At 44.6% G+C, this 24,797-nt stretch overlaps 2 protein-coding genes across 3 annotated transcripts; one reads left to right on the forward strand and one right to left on the reverse strand.

Annotated features, from left to right (window-relative positions):
- Positions 1–674: 674 nt before the first annotated feature.
- On the reverse strand, positions 675–7,808 carry foxj1b (forkhead box J1b). Of its 2 annotated transcripts, XM_053867143.1 has the most exons (5): positions 7,688–7,739; positions 4,318–4,405; positions 3,867–3,913; positions 3,138–3,802; positions 675–2,460 (listed from the first exon to the last, which is right to left on the reverse strand). In XM_053867143.1, the coding sequence occupies exons 4-5, from the start codon at positions 3,726–3,728 to the stop codon at positions 1,624–1,626; spliced, it is 1,428 nt and encodes a 475-aa protein (XP_053723118.1). In that variant the 5' UTR covers positions 3,729–3,802; positions 3,867–3,913; positions 4,318–4,405; positions 7,688–7,739; the 3' UTR covers positions 675–1,623. The 2 variants fall into 2 exon arrangements, with proteins under 2 accessions (XP_053723118.1, XP_053723109.1); XM_053867134.1 differs by lacking the exon at positions 4,318–4,405 and having other exon boundaries at positions 7,688–7,808.
- Positions 6,665–22,520, forward strand: ubald1a (UBA-like domain containing 1a). The gene is made up of 3 exons (XM_053867154.1): positions 6,665–7,275; positions 7,752–7,811; positions 20,408–22,520. The coding sequence occupies exons 1-3, from the start codon at positions 7,168–7,170 to the stop codon at positions 20,720–20,722; spliced, it is 483 nt and encodes a 160-aa protein (XP_053723129.1). The 5' UTR covers positions 6,665–7,167; the 3' UTR covers positions 20,723–22,520.
- Positions 22,521–24,797: the final 2,277 nt, after the last annotated feature.

A 24,797-nucleotide genomic window follows, 5' to 3' on the forward strand; every position in this document is an offset into this window, starting at 1 on the left:
GGATGGGATTGAACCCGTGCATGAGGAGCACAATTTGGCAAGTATTGATAATAATGAATAACAATTTATATTTAAGAATGGAGGAAAAAGGCTCACGAGGAGGCACTTTTCACGTGTTCGGAAAAAGGACTAGTGCTTGAGCACCACTAGGGGTACGACTGTGTTGGTCCCTGGTGTCTGAACAGGACAATGGGGGGGTGATGATGGACTGTGGCAAGCGTGGAATTGTTCCAACACTTCAGAAAGAGTGACAGCAATTTGAAAGTGATGACTGTTTGAGGCTACAGAGGACTTTAATGTCGTCGTCTAGAACTTAGAAATGTATGGATCGCCTTCTCAAGGTCCTACACAGTTGCAAGATAGTTGATATCTGGGTGGAATGAGTGGAGGTGACTGGCAGGGGTGATCTGAGCCTGAAGAGCAGCAGCAAGTGTGACAGGCCAAGGCAGTGTTGGACAACAGGGTTTTTGCAGAGATTGCACGCTGCTACTGCTCGAGAGACACTGTGCACCCTTCAGCTGAAAGGCAGAACGAACATCTCTGGTGTCTTCAGGAAGCCCTGCTCGCCTGAGAGATTCTGGTCACAGTTTCCAAAGAATAGTCTTCTTGACTTACAGCACCTTTCTGACTAAAAACATTTCAAAAACAACACATCTACAACGAATAATGATAAAATCTTTAATTGACACCATGTATTGCATTGAGGCGTTCTTTTTCTTTTTATAAAAACAATATACAAACAAACATAACATGAAAAGACAATGTGGCGTTGATCCAGTAATTTCACAATCAAGTTGTTTATAAAGATTATAATAGTCATCATTGAAAAGCAAACTATACAGACGTAAAGGAATAAAAGTGACAGAAGGAAAAGTCCACCACCCTGCGTCGTCATCATCAGCGGCCTGCATAACTAATTAAATGTCTGCAAAATAATTACTGTATTATTAGTGGTAAATATAGCTGTGTATTTACGCAAAACAAATGTTACTGTAGTAAAAATACACGAGAACACCAAGATTTGCACTTATGGCCCTTTGACGTTACAAAAATGTCATTGGAAAAAAAATTATTTTTACCTCTCCTGAAATGGTTTCTCCTCCAAAAGTGCATAATGTTTAAATTCATGACCATCACAAAGAGGATGCACCTCAAGCTTGCTTGTGTTGTTGCCATCCAATTGATGAACAGTTTGTTTAGCTCATGCTATAGAATATATATTAATGAAATTCTCTTTGTACAAAAAAGTGATACGCAGATGTATGACTGGAATTGCAGCCCCACTTTTTCTCAGATCTCTATCATTGCAAAAGTTGCAGAAAAGTCATGTTTCATGGCAACACTGGAGCTGTCCCACCAGGTGAGGGATAAATGTACAGAAACTGTAGCAAAACAGTGTTGATAATTCATTATTGAAAACTGCGTAAAGATGAATTTGTATCTGTAACTCTTCATAGTTCTTTCTTTCTTAAAGGCAACCCCCAAAAGTCCACTGTCAGGTCAGACAGGTGCTGATTCGCTCCACTTTGTCATGTGAATCAAAAGAGATGAATTTGAAGACATTTTGAGATTCATGTTTGTGATTCAGGAGAAAAGAGAAAGTCTTCATGAGTTCAGATGAGATCACAAATAGGTTTCTACTCGCTCCCAGGGCTGCATGTCCATGAAGAAGCTTTCACACAAGCCAAAGCCTTGATCCAGTGTCAGAGGAATGGAGTGCACTTCCTCTTTTGTCTCCTCCCAGGGCTGCAGGACAACCTCAACCGGCTGGTCCTGGAACAAGGTGGCTGAAGATTCGTCTGGCTGCATGTGATGCGACTGCAGCAGGTCCTCGTCCGTCTGTGGCTGCTGCTGAAGCTCTCCGAGCAGACACTCCATGGAAGCGGTGGAGGCCATGTCCATGTAGCCGTAGGGCTGCTGATGGTTCACGTGCTGGCTCTGATCCACTCCTCCATACCAACGTCCAAGTCCTGATGTGTGCTGCTGCCGCACCTGCATGGAGGCTTCCATCTCACAACCCAAAGAACTCAGCGCCGTATTGATATCCAAGTCCTCGAAGGTGCTACAGTTCCCACTGAGAACATCGTCAAACACGGATTCCAGGTCAAAGTCCCCCCGAAGGAAGTCGGCCTTTTGGGCATCCGTCGCCAAAAGAGGCGACTCTGTCGCCCTTGGAGGCTTGCTTTTCGCCGACATGTGTTTCCTTTTGTTCCCAATGCTGTTACCGCTTTGATAAGGGCAGATGTTATGGTGGTAACCCAGTTTGCTCGGCCTCTGAGCACCACCACCACCGTTGTTGTAGCTGTTGGCAGACATCCTTCTGCGTTTGAAGATGCCATTGACAAACATGTCTGCATACTGAGGATCAATCTGCCAGAAACCTCCTTTGCCCGGCTCGTCTTTCTGTCTGGGCACCTTCCTGAAACACTTGTTGAGCGACAGGTTGTGGCGGATGGAGTTCTGTGGGGGAAACACACACACCAGAGATCAATACTTTATTCAGTTCTTTGTTGAAAAATATTTAATGTCTCCCTCGCTACAGCTGTCATAGTGGTGTGATACCCCCCTTACGATCTAAGCCTATACCAGTTGTTTTTTTAACTGGTCTGTGTACTTTGATATAAATGAATAGATAAGGCAATGGAAGCAGACGCAGCAGGGAATTGTTGATTTCATTAATGCCTCAAAATTATTACATGAACACTTGATGTGAGGATGGATGTGGTGTGTGAGTGTAGGTGTGTGAGTGTGTAAGCAGGCTGTGTGCCAGCGGGGTATTGTTGTTGTTTGTGTAGGCCAGCAAATATAGCTAATGAGGCTTTCTAGTGAGAAGCATCTCCAACATGATCTGCTGTGCTTTGCTGCCATGTCTCTCAGGAGCCCTCATTAACACGCACGCACGTGCACACGCACACACAGTGTGAAACGCTTCAGCTACGTGTCCCCTCAGACAAGCCCCCAGAGCCCCCTTCAGAATGATGGAAATTTTCTGGAAAAAAAAAAAAAAAGCTCTAGTGGAGCTTCAGATGTTTTTGCTACATTGAAACAAAAAGATACCCAGCAATGGTTGGTGACTTGGGAGTCAAATTCTCACCACTTTAGTGAGTCATCAATAATAGAAAGGGGTGATCCGTTACCTGCCAGCTGGGCTCTGCGTGTCTGTAGTAGCAGAAATTCTCCGTGATCCAGTTGTAGATGGTGGACAGAGTCACTTTTGGCTGCTTGCTCGCTTGCATCGCCATGCAGATGAGCGACGCGTAAGAATACGGCGGCTTGACCTTGGGGTTGGTTTTGTAGTCGACCTCCACCGGCGGGCTGGGCTGGATCTGTGCGTAACCGCTCCCCATGTGTGCGCAATTGGAGAACCGAGGCGCTGTGGGGTCACTGCCGGAGGTGACTGGGCTGCCGAGGTACAGAGGCATCCCCGTGGCCGCGGTATCCCCCGCCGGCGGACTGGAAGGAGACTCGCTACCCCCTGTAGGGAAGCCCAGGCGCCGGAGGAAGAGCTGCTGCTGCTGCTGCTGCTGTGAGGACGCGCAGCCGTGAGCGGCTCCTTGCGCTCGCTCAGGATCCGCGCTCAGGATGGAGAAATTCTGAAGCCAGTGGAGACTTGTCAGGCTGTCGTCTGGAGTGACAGAGTCGGTACCAGAGAGTTGATTATCCGGGAAAACCGACAGCCATTTCCCTTGTAACTTATCGGCGACGTCGCTGTTGGTCAGGACCGGCATCCTGAGTCTGAGTGCTTCGTCACGGCTGAATAAGGGGCTCCTCAAATCGGCATTTAAACTTTCCAAGGTTCAGTCTGGAAACGAAAAGAGAAATTAGCTCGCGGGGAACGTAGGGAGCGGAGGAAGTGACGGACTCACCTCGAGGATGCTCAGTGTGCACCTGTTGTCGCTCCTGTCTCGGCAGTCTGTGCGCAACAAGTGCGGCGGCGGGTGGAGAAGCGCATCCAACAGATCATGAGAAAAGAAAGGGCAAGACGCTGCTTAGACCAAATACATATCCACCAGCAGTGGGACTCGTAGACACACTCCGCTCTCTGGTGTTGTCGCTGGGTCTCAGAGCTTTACAAATGCATGGATGTAGTGAAATAACTGGCTCTAAAAGCCCGAGAGACCTCCCACCAGCGCCTTAAAAGCCGGGTAGAGCTGATCTGATTGGCTGTGGGGCTCGCTTCTTTCCTCCCCCGTCTCTAGTCACTTTCGTCCCGGATACAGACAGAAATGTGACCTATGTGCAGCCTGCAGGCGCTGAAAAAGACGCGCCACACGTCCCGCGAGCAGGACACAATAACGCAAGAAGAGAAAAACGAACCTCTTAAGCTGATAAGCGTGTGTTGGCATTACGTCTTTCGATGGCAGAACCAGATAGGCCCAGGGTCTTGAAGTAGAGAAGACTTACACTGAATGGATTCGAAAACTATATGAGCATTTCCAGTCATTTTCCTTTCATCTGGCTTTTATCTAAAGTCGACAACTTTTGCAATGACAGTCACTGGACAAACAGTTCAGCGTAAGATGTGTTACACAATAAATCAATGATCAGTCTCTAAAGGGGATGATAAAAGGTAGAAAGTGGACCACCATGAAGATAAACAATATTTCACTTATTCACGTCATTTCCGTTCCAAGATACATTATGGATTAGTGCGTTGTCTCAACAAGCAAAGCTCTGGAAGGTGTCCTGCGAGATTATTATAGGGTTTACGGCTTTTCATCCATTAGGAGGCGATTATTATTATTATTATTATTGTTATTATTATTGTTGTTCGTTATTGTGCGCTATGTCAAAGCACTGGGATCCTCACTGACCTTGGCAATAAAGCTGTTACTGATTCGGAATAATAGTTTGTAAATGCTGTTTATGCATTCACACTTTATGTGCTTAAAGAAAGCTGTGTTGCGTCACTTTTGTTGTGGACGTATTCAAAGTTCTCAGTCGAAATTTCACGCCTAGTGTATCGCACCGAAAATGTTTTATACTAATGACGGTATTACTGGAATAAACAAGACACTTCGTTGATGGTTGTATTATGGCAGCCATGGGGCAGTGAATTTTACGGGAAACAGTACCACCTAGTGGACACAGTTGGTGCTGTAGCCACAGCTTATTTCGGTCGATCATTAAATTCAATATACAAACTGGACATGTATGTGTTCGCTTTCAGAATTGTACATTCAAAGATGGATACTAATTCGAGAAAAACACATTTTTGTGTTTAAAAACAGTGGCACTCGCAGTTGCTTTCACTGGGCCGCGGGAAAAGTTATTCGTCCACATTGTTCATTTAATTAATTCGGGTCTGTTGTTACTCATGTAACATGACAATAGATACTTTTACTGTCCCCATTCACACAGTTGAGTGACTATTCAGAGTCAGAGAAATTCCTCTATTTGGAGAAGAAAGGGAAACACTGCCATGGTGCCAAAGGATGGATAAGTTGTAGATATGTCAGACCAGCTGTTGCATCTTGCCAAGGAGTCTCGATTCTGAAAGACGTTTTTGGTTTGTTCAGTTTCTTGACAGAGGGACAGCTCCTTGTTTGAGCAGCTGTTCTCATTGTTGCCTTGAGCACACAAACAGTACGTGGACGAGGCAAGTAACAAAAAGCAAGGTTTGTGACACCATTCCCCCCCATTGCATCATTATATTTTTTTCTGCTAATATGATAAAGCCAGGATTTATCATATTAGCGGTCACGCTTTGTATCAGATCGGATTTGGTGTGAAACAAACGACTAAAAACACGTTTTTAAAAACAACATTTTTTTAGCTCTCTCTCTTACTAACGGTCGGTTGCATTAAGTTCCCTTGATTTTACAGAAAACAAACACCACCCACTTGATATAGTGGGTGCTGCGGCTGCAAAATTTGGCTATCAAACATACAAGATTCCAGTGTATTCGATATTGAATCACTTAGGAAATCTGTGCTGCGTTGTATCCGAGTGTTTTTTTCTCTGTGTGTGGACATCATAACCCCAAGTGCACATTCCACAAATGACATGCATCACTTAGAACTAACCATTAAAGCCCAGCTGTCTACTGACGCAATAAAAAAAAAGTTCTTTATTTCACCGGCAGATGTCTCTGTTGTCAAACGTTTGTTCCGCGGTGCGCCTATAAACCTGGCTTTATGAGGACGAGCTGTGTTTACACTGTATATTTACCCACAATCCTTCGCGGTGTTTCGCTCTCAGAGGGCTCGTTTTACACACTAACGGCCTCTTTGATAGTTTCCGTACCTTCCCCCTCAACGCTTGGCTGGAAGGCTGCGTTGCGTCTGGCGTAGTAGTCGTACTGTCACTGAAGTATTACGTAATCTCACATCACAGCGCTGCGTTTCTTTATTTACCGATACAATAACAAATAGCATGTTCCGAAAATGAAACGTACGTTCGAAAAAACATGACTCTTTCGGTCTCTATTTCAACAGATTGTTGACATCGTGACGTACATGACCGTAGCTTAATAAGCGCATATCAAAATACAACAGCAAAGACATGTAATAGAATCAAGGGTGAATATTGAAAGAAGAGCTGCGCAGCGAGGACGTTTGGATGCGGCTGTCGACTGTCCCAAATTTAACTGCGAGCGTCGCAATTGGCGACGGTGGATTTTGTTTACCATATTTGGAAAGATGGTGACACCGCGTGCATGGGAATTGGACAGGGGCTGCCGTCATTCACAAAAAGCCTGCCTTCCGGTGCTTTACAAACAAAGCGCAGGTGGATCATGGGACGTGTAGTCCAAAACAAACCCTAGCTCACGTTTCTCCTGTGGTGTTAAACACCAACAAGGAGGATTACTCGACGGAAAGGCGATTTGGATGAAGAATAGGTGACTTTGGTTCTATAGTTTTGAGTTATTGCGTCGGCTGTGTGGAAGAATCAAGCACGTCGCGAGCTGACTCGAGACCCGAGCGTGACAGCCTACAAATCCCACCGTCGATGGCAGCGCGTGATTGGCCACTCTCCGCTGTCAATCACCGCACACCCCGCCCCATCACCGCTCCTACAGTAAATATTTGTGTTTGCCCAACCGGCTGTAATGGTGGACGAGTGAGGCAGGAAGACGGAATACAACTCGAGTGAAAAGGAAGCCAGAAGGTCCAGCGTGTGCCCCTGAGTCAGCCGGCGAGACTAGGACACGGGTTTCGTGGAAAATGGATGAACTCAAACACCAAGTCATGATTAACCAGTTCGTCCTGACGGCGGGTTGTGCGGCAGACCAAGCGAAGCAGCTCCTGCAGGCGGCACATTGGCAGTTCGAGGTACAACCGCACGGAAACAGCTCGGTTTCGCCTCAGAAGGCGCTTATTGAGGTCCACTTTTCGATCAGTTCAACGTGTTCTAGCTCTCTCTACTTGTCAAAACCCAGCGTTTTATCGCTTTTCAGGCGGAAAATGAAGCACATTTGTACGTCGGAGCGTTCGCTAAACTGAACCATGGGCTGAAACATCCAATTAGACTTTGGGACTCAGATTAAATTCCATAATCCGACACATGACAGCAGCCTTCATCCGAGGCCCAGTGCACTATTACGCAATGGACACGACCGTCGTGCCGTGTCGACCAGCCTAAATGAAGATCAATGGTGTAGTAGTCCGTCCTGAATTTAGTCATCTACACTCGACAATAAAACTCGCGTATAGTGTGAAAGTAGCGGTGTCTCGTGTGACTCACGTGATGTGTCCGTTTGACTCGAAAGGGCATCGAATTGTAACGATTTGATTCTGTTCTCTTCTAGACTGCGCTCAGTGCCTTTTTTCAAGAAACAAATATTCCATATGGCCATCATCATCAAATGGTGAGTGTGGGGAGGAAGAGGAGGAGGAGGGGAGAACACAGCATACCTTTAAAACACTCATTACATCAGCACATGTATGAAAGTGATCAACAGAAACGGGTGTTTGGTTCGGGCTCTTATGTTGTATTTAGCGGAGGGGGCGGGTAAACAAGCCTTATAGACGAGCGGACTGATGTTGTTCTAACAATAACAAAGCACATGTCGGCCATGTTGTGAGCTTCCAGAAATAAACACTGGCAGGCAGCTGCTGCAGCCACAGTCACAGAGCCTGTGTGTGTGTGTGTGTCAGAGAGAGGAAACATGAATGCAGATATTCACCGTTCAGTGTTTAGATTACTCTGAACAAAGGGAGCCTTTTATTTAGGATGAAGAGGAAACATCTCCTGGAAGAAATCAGGCACGCATGTACAGTATATGCAGTTATGCTTTTTATATATTCTCAATCACCACCTCCCCAGACTTCAATCAAGCTAGTGTTTTTTCCACAACGCATTCCTAACAATCACAAGAAGACGTCCTCATTCATTCCGTTACATCCTCTGTTTACTATGTCGGCCGGGGTTTAAACAAAATAAACGCCATTGGTTATCCATTTAACACAAACACAACCCTCTCTGATCATCGGTTCTTCTTTTGTCTTTTTTGAATGCTTCATTATTATGTTGTCAAAGTGAGCGTTCTGTCTGTTTATGGCTCGCTTGTTGAATCCTGCTGTCCTGTCTTTGTCTCACATTAGTTATGATCTTTTACGAGTTGTTGTTTTTGAAAACATTTTAAAACCGAACAGCAGCGCTACATAGCTGCAGCAATGCTGGGTCCATTTTATATGATTTTTAGCACAAATATGTGGAATAGTAGATCAGTGATCATTGTCCAAGAAGAAAAGGTTGGTGCAATGTCATTCAGTAGTCTTTTGTGTTGTGTTGGAGAAGTGAAACAACGAGCCATTAGATACTAAACATGGAGAGAAGAATGCAACGTTTAGCTTCAACCAAGAATTAAATGGCAGATTGACTGTAATTTGTTTCATAATATTACCAGTTTCGTTCTTTAGTGCGATTAAGTTGGACTACCTGATGTAGTGTGAAAATTGACTCACTATTTTTAAGTAACTTTAATGTACCCAAATTGAGTTCAACTCTAGCGATGACAGACTTATTTTACAGTAGTGTGAAAGGAATACATTTTGACCTAAACATATTCAAATACATCAGTCAAATTATTCCATCAAAACTCTGTCATGCACCACATAATACTATTTACAAATCCTTTATAGACATGTCTGTTTTTTTTTACTTCCCTTAACTCCCTTTACTAATCCAAATAGTCATCCATTAAAGCCTTGTTAAAGACCATTTAATACAAGCTGGAAGTGACCTTTACCGTTAGCACGTCCATGTCTGAATTGTAAAACAGCAGCAGCAGCATTTCAGCCTGTCACAACATTTTGGCAACACATGAGCCTTTGTTTGCTCCTGTGTCCATGACAGTGTCCAGCAACATACATCCTCTAGAACGGTGTAGTGAAGATATCTGTGGCAGGTTCAGATCTTTTCATATAACTGTTTGTAAATAAGAAGTCGTGCATTGCTCTCTGTAAGCTATGTCATACAGAAACATATTGCGACTTATCTTCCATTGGTCGACACGGATCATCTGACCAAAATACAAACAGCCTCTAAAGGTTTCATTATGTGAAACCATCCACGAGGGAGTGACTGCGGATTAGAGAACTACAAGATGTTATTGTCAAAATGTGTATCAGCGCTATTCGAGTGTGTGTGGTTGTTTCAGACATGATCTTGCATAATCAACTCAGAAAACATGCTCCTGTTTCTGCATTTAGCAAGCTAACCTCACCCACTTCCCCATCTGTGATTGTGTGTGTGTGTACCAGAGTTGGACAACCGTTCTCCTTATCAGCAAACAGCCGTTTGGCGTGCAGATCTAATCCTTTCACCGTCACTCTTAACCATTTACTTAGTTTCCCTGTTTGGTGGACTGTTTAGTGTACATTTCAAGTACCTTGACGTCACTCATCACCCTTAATATTTTGTGTCACAACACAAACGGGCACTTCTTCTGGTTGTAGCTGGTAGCCTCTCCCTGAGCACAATGGCACAGGCTGAGCAGTTCTTGGCAGTATAGCAAGGTTAAAATGCATGTAGGTCACTCAGAGCGTGGGTACACTTTCACTGGTCTAGCTCCTGGTATTGTCAATTATTATTCAGTCAGTGTTAGTTGTGTCCTTCACTAATCTCAGTAGTGTAGTTGCATTGGTGTGTTTGCTGTTTAAACTGATACAACGGTTAATGTACTTCCAGGCCTCACAAAGGTGGATGATGCAAATCTTAAACCCAGACATGGGTAAATGATTTAGTTTGGGTTTAACATGCTGTCAACCTGGGTCACGGGGCCCTGTAGAGTGGATACATGTACAATGTTGTGGAAGATTTATGCTCTTTTAAAGCCAGACAGTTTTATGAATATATTTCAGTTATTCAAAGTTTTTGGTTTTCCCAATTTAAAATTGACAAAGCTTGTCTTGGCATGCAAATTCCATCTGGGAGCCGTGTTTTCGACGCCTCTGGGTGAGGGAGTCTAATCCCTTTATCAAATAAAAATGCGTCTTTCATTTGTTTTGTTTCTGCACGTGTTGAAAATTCTGCTCGCTGCTTAGAGATATTTACTTCAAAGGTGTTTTTGAAGTGGAGGACATCTTTAATTTCTAGCCTAATTCTTTGCTGCTTTGACTTTTGTTGTTTTACTGATTTTTCTAACATTCTTGTATGTCATTTGTTTTTACTCATATCCTTTTTCTCACCCATATTTCTGTCTGCCCTCGAATTTAAATGTATTGGTGATGATAGTAAAATGTATTATTGTTTGAGATATAGTATGTCACTTGTTGAAAAGTCAAGTACTTTCCCAAAATGTCTTTTTTACTCCTAGTTTAACACAACTACCAACCTCTCATTGCATAACTAGTTGCAGTTGCTTTAGAAATTGATCAGTCCCTGGTACTCTTGGAATGTTTGGAGGCGATTCTAGAACAACACAACACACAAAGTCCTAATTAGACATCTTCCAAACTCCCAACAAAACATTGTTCAAAATGTGTCTATTTGAATCTAATTGTTAAGTAGATGTGTTTGGGTTAACTTGCATTCTCTTAAACCCATATTCATGTTTTTCTTGCGTTTATGACCTGGATAATAATCTCACTGCTGATATCCTGTGGACACTTCTTTCTTGACAAAGTTCCCCTTCTTGGTTACTAGAACCACAGGGATGTGAATGAACATTCATGTGATCCGCAACAAGGAAGTAGCATAACTACATGACTTCCACTTCTGTGTGGGAACATGTGAACTCGATCATGTGATCGACAAAGGCTGCTTTAATTTCAGCCTGTGAAAACAATTAAAAATGATCTGGTGATGTCTTTGTGTGAGTCACAGTGAGTCTGAATTATTTGTGTGTCAAATCAATCGGTTTTCAAGCCACACGTAAAAAAAATAAACGGTTGTATGCCAAAGTGTCAGCACTTCACCAACTGGCACTAAATGCAGTTTTTAAAACTCGTACTCTCCATTTTGAATTACTTTTTTTTTTTCCATCGAAGCTTCGTCATTGAAGAACCTTATAAAATAGTATTTTTTCCCTGGTTTAATCTTGTCAACCTTCCTTCTACCGTTTTTATGCAATTGAAATTTTGTTCAATTTTTCACAGTTTGCCTTGCCTCCCCCCCATAAAACGCGCCTTCGCTGCCAACCTCAGCTCACAACCGCCGTAGAGCTTTTCTGCTTCAGCATCTCATCTGTATCCAGTTAAATGGTTTTATAGTTTCCTCTTGTTGCAGTGCTCCACCCAACATGGACAAGTACCAGTAAGAAAAATGTGAAGAAACCACATTTTTGCATTTAGTCACTTTATCTGTAGTCAAGCATAAAATGAAGAAGCCTGATTTAATTAAACTCCCAATGCATTTTATGGCAGAGGCAGCCTTTTTGTTTTTTTTATGGCACTGGGTTCATCAAGTCCAGGTTTTTCCTCTGCCCATGGAAGGTCCCGGTGAGATGAGACCAGAGTGGTTTACCCAGTGCAGAAGAGCAGCGGTATAATTATGTTCATAAATCATGATGTCATGTGACAAACTCACACTCACCACTGTCTGCTCTCAATTCCCCGTCAGTAGGTGTGGTCTGAGAAGTAGAGAGACGCTGTTCGGCTAAGCCTGATATTTAGGTTGATGATGTAACTGCAACAGTCCTGCTAGTCCACCTCATCTGAGGGTGCAACACTTTCCAGTCCTTGTCTCAGTTGTCCTGTTGGACAATGGCAAATTTGATGAATAGCATACAGCATTAGCTGACTTGGCGACAAGCTGTGGATGAACCACATTTTTTAAAGATAACACGCTGCGTGGGTTCAGAATGTTAACATTTTGTCCTACACACATCCAAATGACAGTGTTTTCAAAGTGTAACTTTCTTGTCTTCGACCCCACTTCTTGGCAAAGGTTGGTGGTAAAGTAAGATGACTAATTCGCCACCTGTCATAATGGAAAGTTTCTCTATAGTTTAGTTTCTTCGTGCAACAAAATGTAGTATTTCAGAGTTTAGCCCACCAGCAGCAGGCCACAGGTTTCGACTACGCTTCGTGAAACTTGTGGTTTGAACACCCTAACCTGCAAGATCAGACACTTTTTGTTCAACTTCGAGGAAAAACGTTTGCGTGTATCTGTAGACTTTTGAAGTGTGGTTTTACTTTCGCCCTTTCTTTGCATTAGCACGTTTTGTTCTGTAGTGCAGGATAGTTGTTTGGTTTCATTGTCTATGAAGGTGGAGGCACGTGACTAGTTCCTAAGGTATCATCGTTGTTCACTTTTATCACTTGCCTGTGCTGAAGACCGTCCAAGCCTGTGAAGGGGTTAAAGCCGTTTTTATGTGGCACTCGCAGACAGAGTCACCATATCAACATTTACACTATCTTTGCATCATCTGTCCCAGTTTTCTAGGAAGAACTGTGTCGTCCAGTTGATGAAGTTACTGGTCCTTCTTTGTGTCTAGACCTTGCTGGATCAACTGTGAAACATGCAGTTTATCTAAAAAATGTAGTCAGCTTTTCACCTGTCTTGTTTCCTAATGCGAGAAGTGTGTTATGTGTTATGTTGTGGTTGGACTAATGTGTGTGTTCAGTGTGCATCTGCGGGTGTGTCTACAGCATTGTTTCTTGGGGTAATGAGGACATGTTTTGTTGTGTGTCTGTCTGTATGTGTTTTGTATGGCTGATGCCAAGCACTCAGCCACATCTGAAGAGGCCTGGCCTTCTGTGCTACATGCTCCAGCATGTTGCCCTGCGTGTTTCCTGGAGCGCCGCTTCCCAGAACCTTAACCACACACTCTGAAAGCATGCGCGCACACACACACACACAAAGTTTAGCCCACGGAACTTGAGCCACTGGAATCTGTGAGACGTCTTCATTGACCAGATGTGTTTATGAGCGCGAGGATTGTGTTTCGGGCGGCTTGTTGGAGTCACAGAAGGCGTACATGTTATTTGACCGACGGTGATCGGATTGATCATGAGTTTCTTGTTTCACATTTGATCGTCTCGTGACGAGACCGACTTGGCGTGAGCTGAAAGTCTTTCCAGTCAGAAGCAAAATGAAGATAATCTTCAAGTAGCTTCACATTCTCACGAGTCAGCATGTGCAATGTCAACACAGATGGTTGTCACATGGAGCCGTGCTGGTTTTCCCAAGTTAACATTTAAAAAAGGGGCTAGTTTAGGTTGTTTGTCCACATGGTGTCACTGCGCCATGTGTGTAGCTGAACTTTACATAGTCTATGGAGAGCATGCTGGTTCTTTTATATGCGTAGTTCAAGTTGTTTGTCAACAAAGACTCCATTGTGCCTTTAGAAGGTACATCAGTGTTAATCACACACTGCCACCATTTTGATAGAACTCATGGTGATAGACTATTTCAACTCCTTGTGTTGACCTTTGCCCCAGTCCTTCTGCCTGTTTCCAGTCAACTCCTTCCTTCCCAGATACGAGTGGACTGCTGAACAGCTATTGTTGGCTAAACTACAGTAATTGTGGCGAGCCCTGCAGACGCACAACACCACCTGTTCCCCTCAACAACCCTCATTCTATGTTTTATTTCTTTTCCTTACACGCATTTTTACCCCTTTCCTTGTAGTGGATACCACTTTAACGCTCATCAAGACTGGACTAATGATGTACCTAGCTTATGAACGCGAGTCTAGCAAAGTATAGGTGAGAATTCTTGGGGTTCAGCTGTTGGAGGTTGTGAGACACAGGTTGTGAGTTGGGGGTGGGTTGCTGTGTTGCAGTCAGTGGAACTGACAGAAACCCTCACTAGCACCTGTCTACTTCCTTTAATGAGTTTGGGTATGAGGCTACTATTTCTGTCTTCGAACAACACCTATCACGTGTCTGCAGACAAGAACAGCCTCCAACTTAAACATTAACAGTGGCCTTTTGCACCATCTATGCAACGGTTTACTGCCCTTCATTGTCCTTCTGACTTGAATAAGCTTCAGGATTATCATTTGTCCTCATTAAGATAAGAAGTACCGGGGCACCTGTGTGTCAGTTTGTTGTCGTAATGGCTGAATGCGCTGTTGGCTATTTCCTGTGTTCCAGTTGAGGCAATATTGGAAGCTGGCAGACGTGTCAGATCGTGGGCGGAGGTTAAAGCACTGAGGAGAACCCTGCTGTATTTTATAACGTTAAATACAAGTTGTGTAATTTGGTGAATTTAAAACTAGTTGGCACACAAATGCATCACTCTAGCATTGTTCACAATTCCAATGGATTCGGCCTCCAAATCATTTTTTATGGGTCTGCCTGCTTCAGGATTCAAAAGTCGTGGTGTGGAGAAAAGGTCAGTTTAATTTCCTAGGGTGACCGCTTTATCTGCTCTTACAACGAAGACAGTAGAGCCTTAAATTCAACTTATTAAGTGGTGAGTATCTTGGTAACACATCTATGGGTAAAACAAATAAATAAAAGTATTAATGCCACTTTTTATTTTGCAAGACATTTTTTCAATATTTTTAATAGCGTTTTAATTTTTATGGGTTTCATTTGTGACCTCTCTTGACCTTAAGATGGCCCCATAAATACAGCCAAGAGGGCCCCTGACTTAGATTATTTAATCTAGCTCGAGGATTGCTAAAGACTATCTTTTGGCAGCGCCCATGTTCTCAGCCAAAATAAATATTATAGTATTTATGTTATTGTTGTCTTTTAATAAATGTACAGCGAGCATGCTCCACTCTGACTATAACAAGCTTCTGAAATGAGCATCATTCGGGACGTTTAGTCCTGGATTCAAGCAAGCGAGCTCTTCGGTAAAATTGTTCTGTGCCGCCTGACTTTCGCCTCCATTCACTCATACCATGTCAGCTCATATTCATGGGTTACTTCCCTGACGTCAGTAAAGCTAACGCAACAGCCGCTTTGCCACACAACTTTCTTTTTATTCAGTCAAAAGATTTGTTTGTTTTGCCGACTTGCGGTTCAACTTGAGGTTTTTCATTCCTGTAAATCAGGATGTGAATGTGTTATCAAAAGTCACATGTTTGCGGGCTCTAACTTTTGTTGTTTTGCTATCCGGATTCAGGAGTGATTCCTTATGGTTTCTCCGTTCATTTTGCCTTACATTCTAGTTGTGTGTACTGTCGGCATGCTCTGTCCTATTAACAGCGTTTGACGAGGCAGCTTTGTAGATAATCTAATCTGTCATTAACTGTTCCTGAGAATAAAAAGACTGTGGACAGTTTGTTCACACTTGCCCAAAACGCCCAAAATTAAACAAAAGGTGCAACTGTTTATTGAATCACCTAAACTCCATTTAAACTTCTGGTGACGTAAATGCACCAGTTCAGACGTGATCCTGGTGGAGCCGAAACCTCCTCCCACACATTCATCTTGTTTAACTGCTCACTTGTCTTTCTTTATTTTAACACGGTGAGGACGAGACGGTCCTCTCAGAGAATCAGGATGGAATGTTTTTACATGTCGGCACCACAATGTGGACTTTGTGACCCTCACCAGGCTGTCAGAACATTTCGCTGCAAATGAGTGCAACTGTTGTGTGAAGCTGGTGCAACAAATCACAGTTGGACAAGACGCTGGAGATCTAGTGAAGAAAGGAGAAGACATTTCTGCTGATATAAATGAACACTTTGGTATATTTTTATTTGAAAAAGTGAAGACAGAACAACTTAAAATATGAATATAAAATAAGATTTCTCAGATCTTAACTGCCTATGAGAGCGCTCTGCTATAATCTCACACACAGAGTACACAAAATATAACCATGATACACAAAATATAACCATGAACTAATATTATAGTATCAATGTATGTCATGCCGGATCCGGCCACGACTCAGACCCTGAGTTCGGCATGTTCTATACTGGTGAAGTGAAAGCCTGATAGATGAAGTCAATGGGCCTTTCATTCATTGCATTCATAGGTCTGTTTTGACCTATGAATGACCTCACAATCTTCTACATAAATCCTGTCGCATACCCCTAAAGAAATCAGGAATGTGGCTTGTGTGGCTGTGAGTTACTTGTGTTGGTGGACAAACACACGTGTATCCACAAACGCAGTTGTGTGTGTGGCCACGACACAGTTTGCCGGTCTGATTGCGGCGTGTTTTTCGGCCATGAGTTTGTCCTGTCGGGCTCGGTAAACACCAGAGAAGGAGCAGGGTAGTTGAGGCCAGCCTGCCCTGACCACACGCTCCCATCCCATCAAGGGGAACGCTGCACTTCTTTCTTATAACAACAGTCTCCATGGCGACGCCTCTCTGGTGGCTGTGTTTTGAACACAAACCTGCTGCTGCTCCGTCTGTATATCTCTGAAGTGAATGGCGAGACCTCCCTGAACTGAGTCAGATTACAGCACTGTTTTGGAGACAAGAAGTTTGTGTCAGTGTAACCTTAGTCTGTGGGCGCCACTTTATCACTCACCATTGCTGGAGGAGGACACTTTCTAAGTATACAGTAACTCCAGCTGAGGGGTAAACATTCGTTCTCACTTGTGTTGATATTTCAAACGGCATTTGCGTCAAGATAAATAGACCAGCGCTTGTATGGCCTGATACCGCTTCCCCAGACTTAAACAGCTCCTTGTCGGCACGTGCCTGTCTGCGCAGCCTCTATCTAATGAAATATTAACCTTCTAGTTGGAGCTCGTGTGGCCGTCGCTTCTCCAAGAGCCAATTGGATTTCAACCTTAGTCTGATCCAGGTTGCTTTTTTTTTCTGTCCATGTCTGGCTGGCTTAATCTGCTACTAGGCTGCTTAATACACACCAAGAGAAAACACCAAGCAACCGGCTTCCTCAGTGCTGCTGTTTATCTCTGTTGCTCAGGAGTCCGCCTGCTGCTGGATTCTCTACCTCCAAAACACTCTTCTAGCACTGGCATTGACAGTAAAGGCATTATCACCAGTCAGGCTGGATAGTGTAGCCCGAGACTCTGCCACTGTTTTGTTGGCAAGCTGGGGTCATGGGTAGCCAGGCTACCTTGATCGGGCGTTGTGTGTTTGTACCATCTTAATTCATGAAAATGAGAGGATTGTTTCCCTTTGGAGAAAATTAAAGTGACAAAATATATTCCCTAACAGAGTGTTTAACTCACAAAACAATGGGGTGGGTTTGGAATGTTGAGAGAAATGTGTCTTTCAGCTACAAAGAAAACACTCACTGTATTGACGTTGACTTAAGACTTGAGCTTCAGTGGTCCTGTACATGTCCTTCCATAGTGCTGGTGTTGGCCCTGTTTATACATGGTTGGATGCTGTTTATTTCCTCTGGATCCCAAAAATGCTACTACATAAACAACTTGAAAGAGTCCGGGTTACCGTCAACACGCATGTCCTCCAACATCAAGGACAGCACAGCATGATGGCTGCGCATTGTGACACACGCAAAAGACTGGGGTTTGTCTAAGCACTGTCTAGTCAAGGCAGCGTCCCTGACCACTGCTCCCCTCCTTGACCGTGTTCCCTTAAGAAAAAAAAACTCAACTTCATTTGGATACCATTAGCACATGGCTTCCCAAGTTATTCTAGTTGCTGCTCACACTGTTAGCTCCTTCTGACCCACTATTTAACCCCAAAATTAGTCTGACAGAGCACAATGGACGCTACACAACACAGAGCGGAAGCTTGACAATCATCTGTGCCTTCATTGTTGTTGTTTTGGAGGAAAATACAGAGCGATGCGGCACCACTCAGGACTGGCCTGTGTGCTCTGGCGTTTTCAACCTCTTGCCACCTTGACTAACTTGTTTTCTGTAGGTGACTCCAACACAACACAACTGAGACAGTAGCGAGTTGTTTGAAGTTGCTACACGTGTTCCCATCATGACCGATAACTTAGTTTATCACGAGAGGATGTCTGATAAGTCGCAGTTATTCGCTGTCATGGTGTTGGCGTCATCAGGTCTTCTGCTTTGAATTTGTTCAAGGCTGTTTTACAGGCATATGTGGCTGTGAGAGTTGTTTTTCTTCTCACATACCAAAGAGTCCATTGTTTTGTTCTCTTGTGTTGTTGAGCGAGCGCCTGCCACACAGAGCGGGATCACAGAGGACACTTGGACATTCCGCTGTATCGTTTTACCACAGGAAACAGTTCCCAAAGACATGAGCCAGCGCTTCCTGTCAGGGTGCACGCTCTCACCTTTCATAACATTGTACCACTCTGGCTCCATTCAGCCCGGCTGGATCCAAATCCTCATGGTAACATTGCAGGGCGGAGCTGCCAGGCGCAGCACTTACAGAGGGCAAGGTGGTCCTGTTTCAGTCGGGGGGGAGGGGCTGGCATTCCAGTGCTCCTGTTGTGCCTCCCCCAGGCCACTTGTCTTCTCAAATTTGGTGTGATGTTTGCCTCAGTAGGCTGGACATAACCACGATAACACAGCGATGCTTGCAGATATTTAAACATACTTCATAATGGCTTCTCTAATATTTCAACACTTTTTCCAAGCTATTTCCCTTCAGAGTCCGCTCTCTGACGTCCTACCTTGTGAAGGAAGCATTGAGGTTCACTTGTCAAGCCAATCGCAAGGGTGTGGTGGAGGGTAAAGAATGAAACACGCTGTTTGCAAGCTGTTTGGACGGGATCTTGGCTTGTCCTGCTCATGACTTTATTTTTGGATGTGCAGTGATCCAAACCCGTTCCATGGCTTTTGATGTGACATTGACCCATTTTAGCTGGTGATTGTATTCAAAACGCAGATATAATTTTTCACTGTGTTATTTTTGTTTTTCATACTAGCCTCAAGTGTGTGAGAGAAACAGATCTACGTTGAAGAGCTACTGTTTCCTAGCAACATTCAGAAAGCTTCAGTCAGGGTCGACGCCTCATGAGCTGCAACTTCACGTTGCGGACAGACCTCAGACTGGGCATCCTAGCACGTCTGACATCATCGAGCGCCTAATTCCTCCATTCTTAAATGTTGAAAATCTCTAGCGATGACTGTGGCCGGTGTCAGCCAGCAGGGATGTACGTGGAATGGCTGCTTCTAAACATCCTCGAAGCGTGCGACCTCTAAGAGCCTCTCGCTGTCCTCAGATGCTGCAGGGCACATGGCGAGTGGATGTAAACAAAGGGCTGTAAGCAAGTAACCTGGATTAGCCACAAAAATTGAAAAAAAAAAAACCTTACATAGTCATGTGAGATCTGACGGAAAGTGAATGTGCGATGAATAAAGGCATTCTAGTCTCTTCTAATACAGTCCACACGTGTGGTGTGGGAAAATATCAATGTGCTCAAATATCGCAATGTTTTATCACACAATATTCTATCAGTATTTTTGCTGAAATATGGCAATACTTGTATGATATTGTCTTGACATTTTAAGTGTTTTAGGTCTACATCAATATTTAATACACTAGACACTTTCTGCTGCATTTGAGACATGTGTTTTCATTCTTGTTTTGCGCTGAAAGTTATAGCTGAAAGTGAACTAACATTCTCCCCCTTAAAATGATGGATCTTATTACAATATATTGCTGAACTCACAGTATCACAATGTATGGTACTACTTCTGAATCGGTTTATGCATTGTTTTGCAAGATACCTACCAATACACAGCCCTAAAGAAAAAGAAACTCCTGATCCACTTGTGCTGTCCATGCCTTAGCTTGCAGGAGACCATGAACTTTCACCTTTCCATTGGTGTCAAGATAAGAAACTTAACAGTGTCATAAAAAAAAAGTCACCCTTGTTCACCTTCAGTGAGAAGTCAACCTCATGGTCATTGTTTGGCGGTGCAGGAGCACTTTCACACTAAAGTCAGCAGTTTAGGAACCCGACTTAAGTATCTTTGAAAACAAAGTCAGGTGACACAGGGCAACAGTTCGAGTCGATAACATGCTGCGCTAGTAGAGCCGTGTCGTCTCAACTAAACAGACAAACTGGGGGGGAGTGACAGGATAAACTAAGGTGTAAGGTGAACATCACTGATGAATTGGTACCTCCAGATCACGTGGAGGCTTTGGTGTGGCAGACAATGATCATGTCTCTTCTCTCTCCCTCCTTAGATGTGCACCCCAGCCAACACACCAGCGACGCCCCCAAACTTCCCGGACGCTCTGACCATGTTCTCGCGGTTGAAGGCGTCCGAAAGCTTTAACAGCGGCAGCCCCATGGCGGCGCCCATGGCCACCTCACCGCCGCCGCCTCAGGTGGGCGGCTGGGGGATCTCACCAAACATGCCTAACGTGCCGCAGCCTCCACAAGGACTCTGGACTCAGGGGCAGCCCCCCACGCAGCCTTGCTCCGCCTGGCCCACGGGCGTCAACCCTCACACGGGCACGGAGCAGAAAGCTAGTGTAGCAATGGAGGCGGAAAGATGAAGAGCCACGCGGGACTGATACGCCTCCATCCACCCACGGAAGAGAGAGAGAGCCGGAGCGCGAGGTGGGAGAGGTGGGGGTGAGCCATTCTAGAAAGAGACTTCGGCCTTTTTCCCAAAAGTGGCGAGACGGGGGAGAGATGGAATTCAAGCAAACCAAGAAAAACTAAACAGACAATTGAAGAAGAGGAGTGAGCCAATGCAACATCCACAGAAATTCTAACACCAGAGAGCAATTGAATAGTTTTCCTGAGTCAATAGAGAAGAGGATATATTGAGCTAAAAAATGTCGCGCCCAAGGATTCTATACCATGTTCAAAGACATTCAAGGCAGCAAAACTCATCTCCTGCTTTTGTTTTCGGTCCATTTCGTCTTTCTGCCGCTGGTTCTGTTCCCGCAGGTGTCTGAGGGGAACTGTGTTTTTAGATTGACTGAAGAAAAAAATCTCACACGTTTGGTGTGTGTATGCATGAACGTGGCCGCTCAGTTTGTTATCAAAATGTACACACGCACACACACACAGTAACGTTTAGAGGAAAACGCCTCCATTTTGTCGCTCCCATTTCCAACAATGGGACTCTTCTTACCTCACCTTGTGGTCACCTGACTCCTCTCAGCCAATCAGGGATTCTTCTTAAACCAACCTTTCCGCTGGCGATGCAGGACATGTTTTTAGGAGCCTCATTTCTTAAAGGCCACACACGGACACGCACTCACGCGTCTGTCCGTCAAAAGTTTCACGCTGACGGCCGTCGTACACTTGTTCCGGAAAGAGAAATTGTTCATGAATTATGATATTGTTTATAATATTGATCGTTGTGTTTTACTGAAAGGCTAACGGGAGGTGGTTTTTTTTTAAGTGGGCGGGACTTCAGGTTTTTTTTTTAAGTGTGAGTCAAAGCAGCTAAAATGGTGAGGAAGAAAAAAAGCTCTGTATTTGACTGTAAACAGAATCAACACTTAGCATGATGTGTTCATAACTTGTTACATCTTTTGTAGCACTCAAGTTCCAGACCTGTCGATGGGAGGGGGTCGGGGGGGGGGGGGGAGGCAGCGGTCTGCTCCCACGCCAGTGTTTTCATGTCTTCAACAGCTATGCTGATCGCTGTACATCCGCTGTCATCTGAAAAATAGAGTCCAACCACCCAACTGTCCCCAAGTTCAACTTCCTGTTGACACTGCCCTCTTTTTAAATCACATATTCTCATCGAAATGTCTCTGGAAGATGAGTTGCTCTCCACAAATGTGCAGATCCTGGTCTTGGTTGCTGTTTGGGAATGAAAACGCTGTCGTGTGGAGGCGGCCTCCATCACAGGGGAGGGAGGGGCAGGACATTTTATCCGGGGACACAAACTTTCTGAGGGGTTCTGGTCCTCGGTCCACTGCAGTCGAGGGTCGACCCTGATCACGGCAATACACTTCACACAGGGTCGCCCTCGTTTTTAATGCGTTTTCTATTTTCATTCGATGAGATATTTTGAATAGACAGGGGTGGGAGGGAGGGAGGGGCCTTGGTGGGTTAGTGTTTTTTTTTTTCTTTAATAATCTCAATCGACATACTAATGAAAAAAAGTCCAACTCCTTATTTAAAGTAACGTTTCTGTTCATCCTCTGTCACGCTTCACACTTTATTTGGTCGAGATCTCAGCGCTTCTGGATTGTTCCTCGATGGTTTCTCATGTATGTTGCTCCCTCCACCCTGTATGACTGTATGAGACCATTCCCACAATATTTGTGGACTACCTGATAATTAACTTATCATTTTTGTGAACCTAAATAAATATTGTATGTCAACCTATGCTGGGGACGTTTGTACTGCTTTAAAAAAATCCAACCTTCCAGAACCCATGGGTCCAAGCCTTGTGCCGCTGCTTCCTGTTGGAAAATCCTCTTTGTATTGAATCTCAGGTTTGTGTGATCTCTCTGCAGAAGGAGACCATGGTGTGCGCTTCCCCTAGTGGGGCGGCTATCCAACTACGATGTTTTGAATGAATTTGAGTTAGGTGTAAATCCGTATTTGCCGAAGCCAGGTTGATTCTGTACGACTGGTCACTCCTGTAGTTCCCACAGGGGAGCACACCGTACATCCGCCTGCAAACGTGACACTGTTCTTGTTCAGCAGCCACTTCCTGAATATAATCCCTCCACTCCAAAAAAACTGCTGACAACTTCTCACTTTCTGCTCAGACGACGACGCAGCAAAACACGAGTCACCAGCAGTCGCCGAGTTCTGATGAGTGAGTCGCAGTACAGTGTGTTAGTTGGACTCCTTCTGTCTGTCAGCGGAAGTGGGGCCTGGTTTCAAGGTCACGCTTGAGGACTTTATGCATTAAGATATAGAGGCTCTCCAGGTGAGATATGGGGGCTAACATGAACATGCTGTTGCATGTATAGTCGAACAAACTTTCATATTTACAGTCATTCTTACAGGCCATTTAGAAGTCTGAGGGAGGAAACTGGAGTGCCTAAAAAAACCCTCAGTCGCGTCGGGAGAACAGCCTCCCACCCCCGTGTGTGAACTTGTGTTACTCTTCATTTACCCTTCTTTCTTTTTTTTTATTTTTATTTGCACTGAATTATTTATTTTATTATTTTTCAATCAACTTTCATTCATTCATTTTATGGCTTTGTGTTCAGTCAGAGGTTGAGCGATTTTATTTCTATTTTGGTCTGCCACTGTTCAGGATCCTAGCTGGCATCAAGAGAGTTTCAGGTTTCAGCATGTCTCCCCGGAGTCCCACCAGGATCAGTCCCGGGGCCTCGTCTCTCCTGGCAGCCTCCTTCAGACGATTAGTTCCAGTTTCCGCTCACATGGTTTCACCTTACTCGCCTGTGCAGACGATACCTGACTTAACCTGCTGTTCCCAGATCATCCCTGGGTTTGGCACCACTTGTGTCCCCTGTCTCCTGGATATAGGGACGTAGGTGAAGGAATGCCTGCTTTAACTGAACGCCTTTCAGGCCGGGTGTCTGTTTGTGTGTGTGTCCGCTGTGACCGCAGTGAACCTGTGACGATGGCATGGTGCCATTTTAGCTGCTCGCTCTCCAAGATCCTGAGTTGGACACAATGCGGCCATTATTTTTACCTTCATCTCGAATACGAACGCAGCCTGTGAGGACACACACACACGATTACAAACACACACTGGAGAGAGAGACTAATAGGAAACTGTGAGTTTATTCTTGTGCGATTATGAAGGAACAACTGCAGGAAGTCACCCAAGTGAGAAATGTTTGTGTGGATATGAGTCAGTATGCAAGGTGTGTGTGTGTATGGGTGGACTTGTTTATCCTGCACTGTGGCGACCAATTCTTGACAAAACACTCGCCTTGTGAGGACTGTATGACATTTGGCTGGACCCCACAAGGTTAAGCCTCAATTTGAGGATAAAGTTTGGTTCAGAGTCCTGGTTCAGGTGAGCCATGTGTTTTGGATGGTTAGGTTTAGGGTGAGAGGCTGGGGAAAGGGTTATGGCAATGAGAAATCTCACAATGTCTCATAGGTATAGAAATACAAACGTGTGTGTGCACTCACATGGCACCGCAGAGTAGTGTCAGTCATTCTTCAGTCTTCTTCTTGAAGCAGTGTCGGAGCTCCGTAGGTGGCGCTCTCTGTCTAATATGATATGTTTCCTTGCAATAGCGGTTCAAAGGCTAAGATGTTAGAGCGCCGTCCAGTGGGCTCTGAACATGTAGGTAGGGCTTCATCTCAGTCTCAGTCACTTCTCATGATGCTCTTTTATGGTCACCATAGTGACTGCAATTGTTGCGACTACTGGTTTGTGTGAAGACGCTGGTTGTGAGTTAACATCTCGACCTGAAGACCAAACCCTCCGGACATCACCAACCTTGTGAGGTTGCTCTTGCGACGTAGACTTCCAGCACCAGGCCCAGGCAGGGGTGGTGCCTCACTCTGGTAGAGAGCCCAAAAGTGAGGTGTGGCCATTCTAATTCTGGAGTTTCACTGTCGCATATTTACACGGCAGCATTACATAACTCCATTGTTGTAGCCCTGCGAGCGAAAGGTGGTTTTTAGGGAGAGTGCGACGACTCTGACACAGGAGTGGATCCATCC

Source organism: Synchiropus splendidus, chromosome 1, assembly GCF_027744825.2.
Source record: "Synchiropus splendidus isolate RoL2022-P1 chromosome 1, RoL_Sspl_1.0, whole genome shotgun sequence".
Taxonomy (NCBI): domain Eukaryota; kingdom Metazoa; phylum Chordata; class Actinopteri; order Syngnathiformes; family Callionymidae; genus Synchiropus; species Synchiropus splendidus.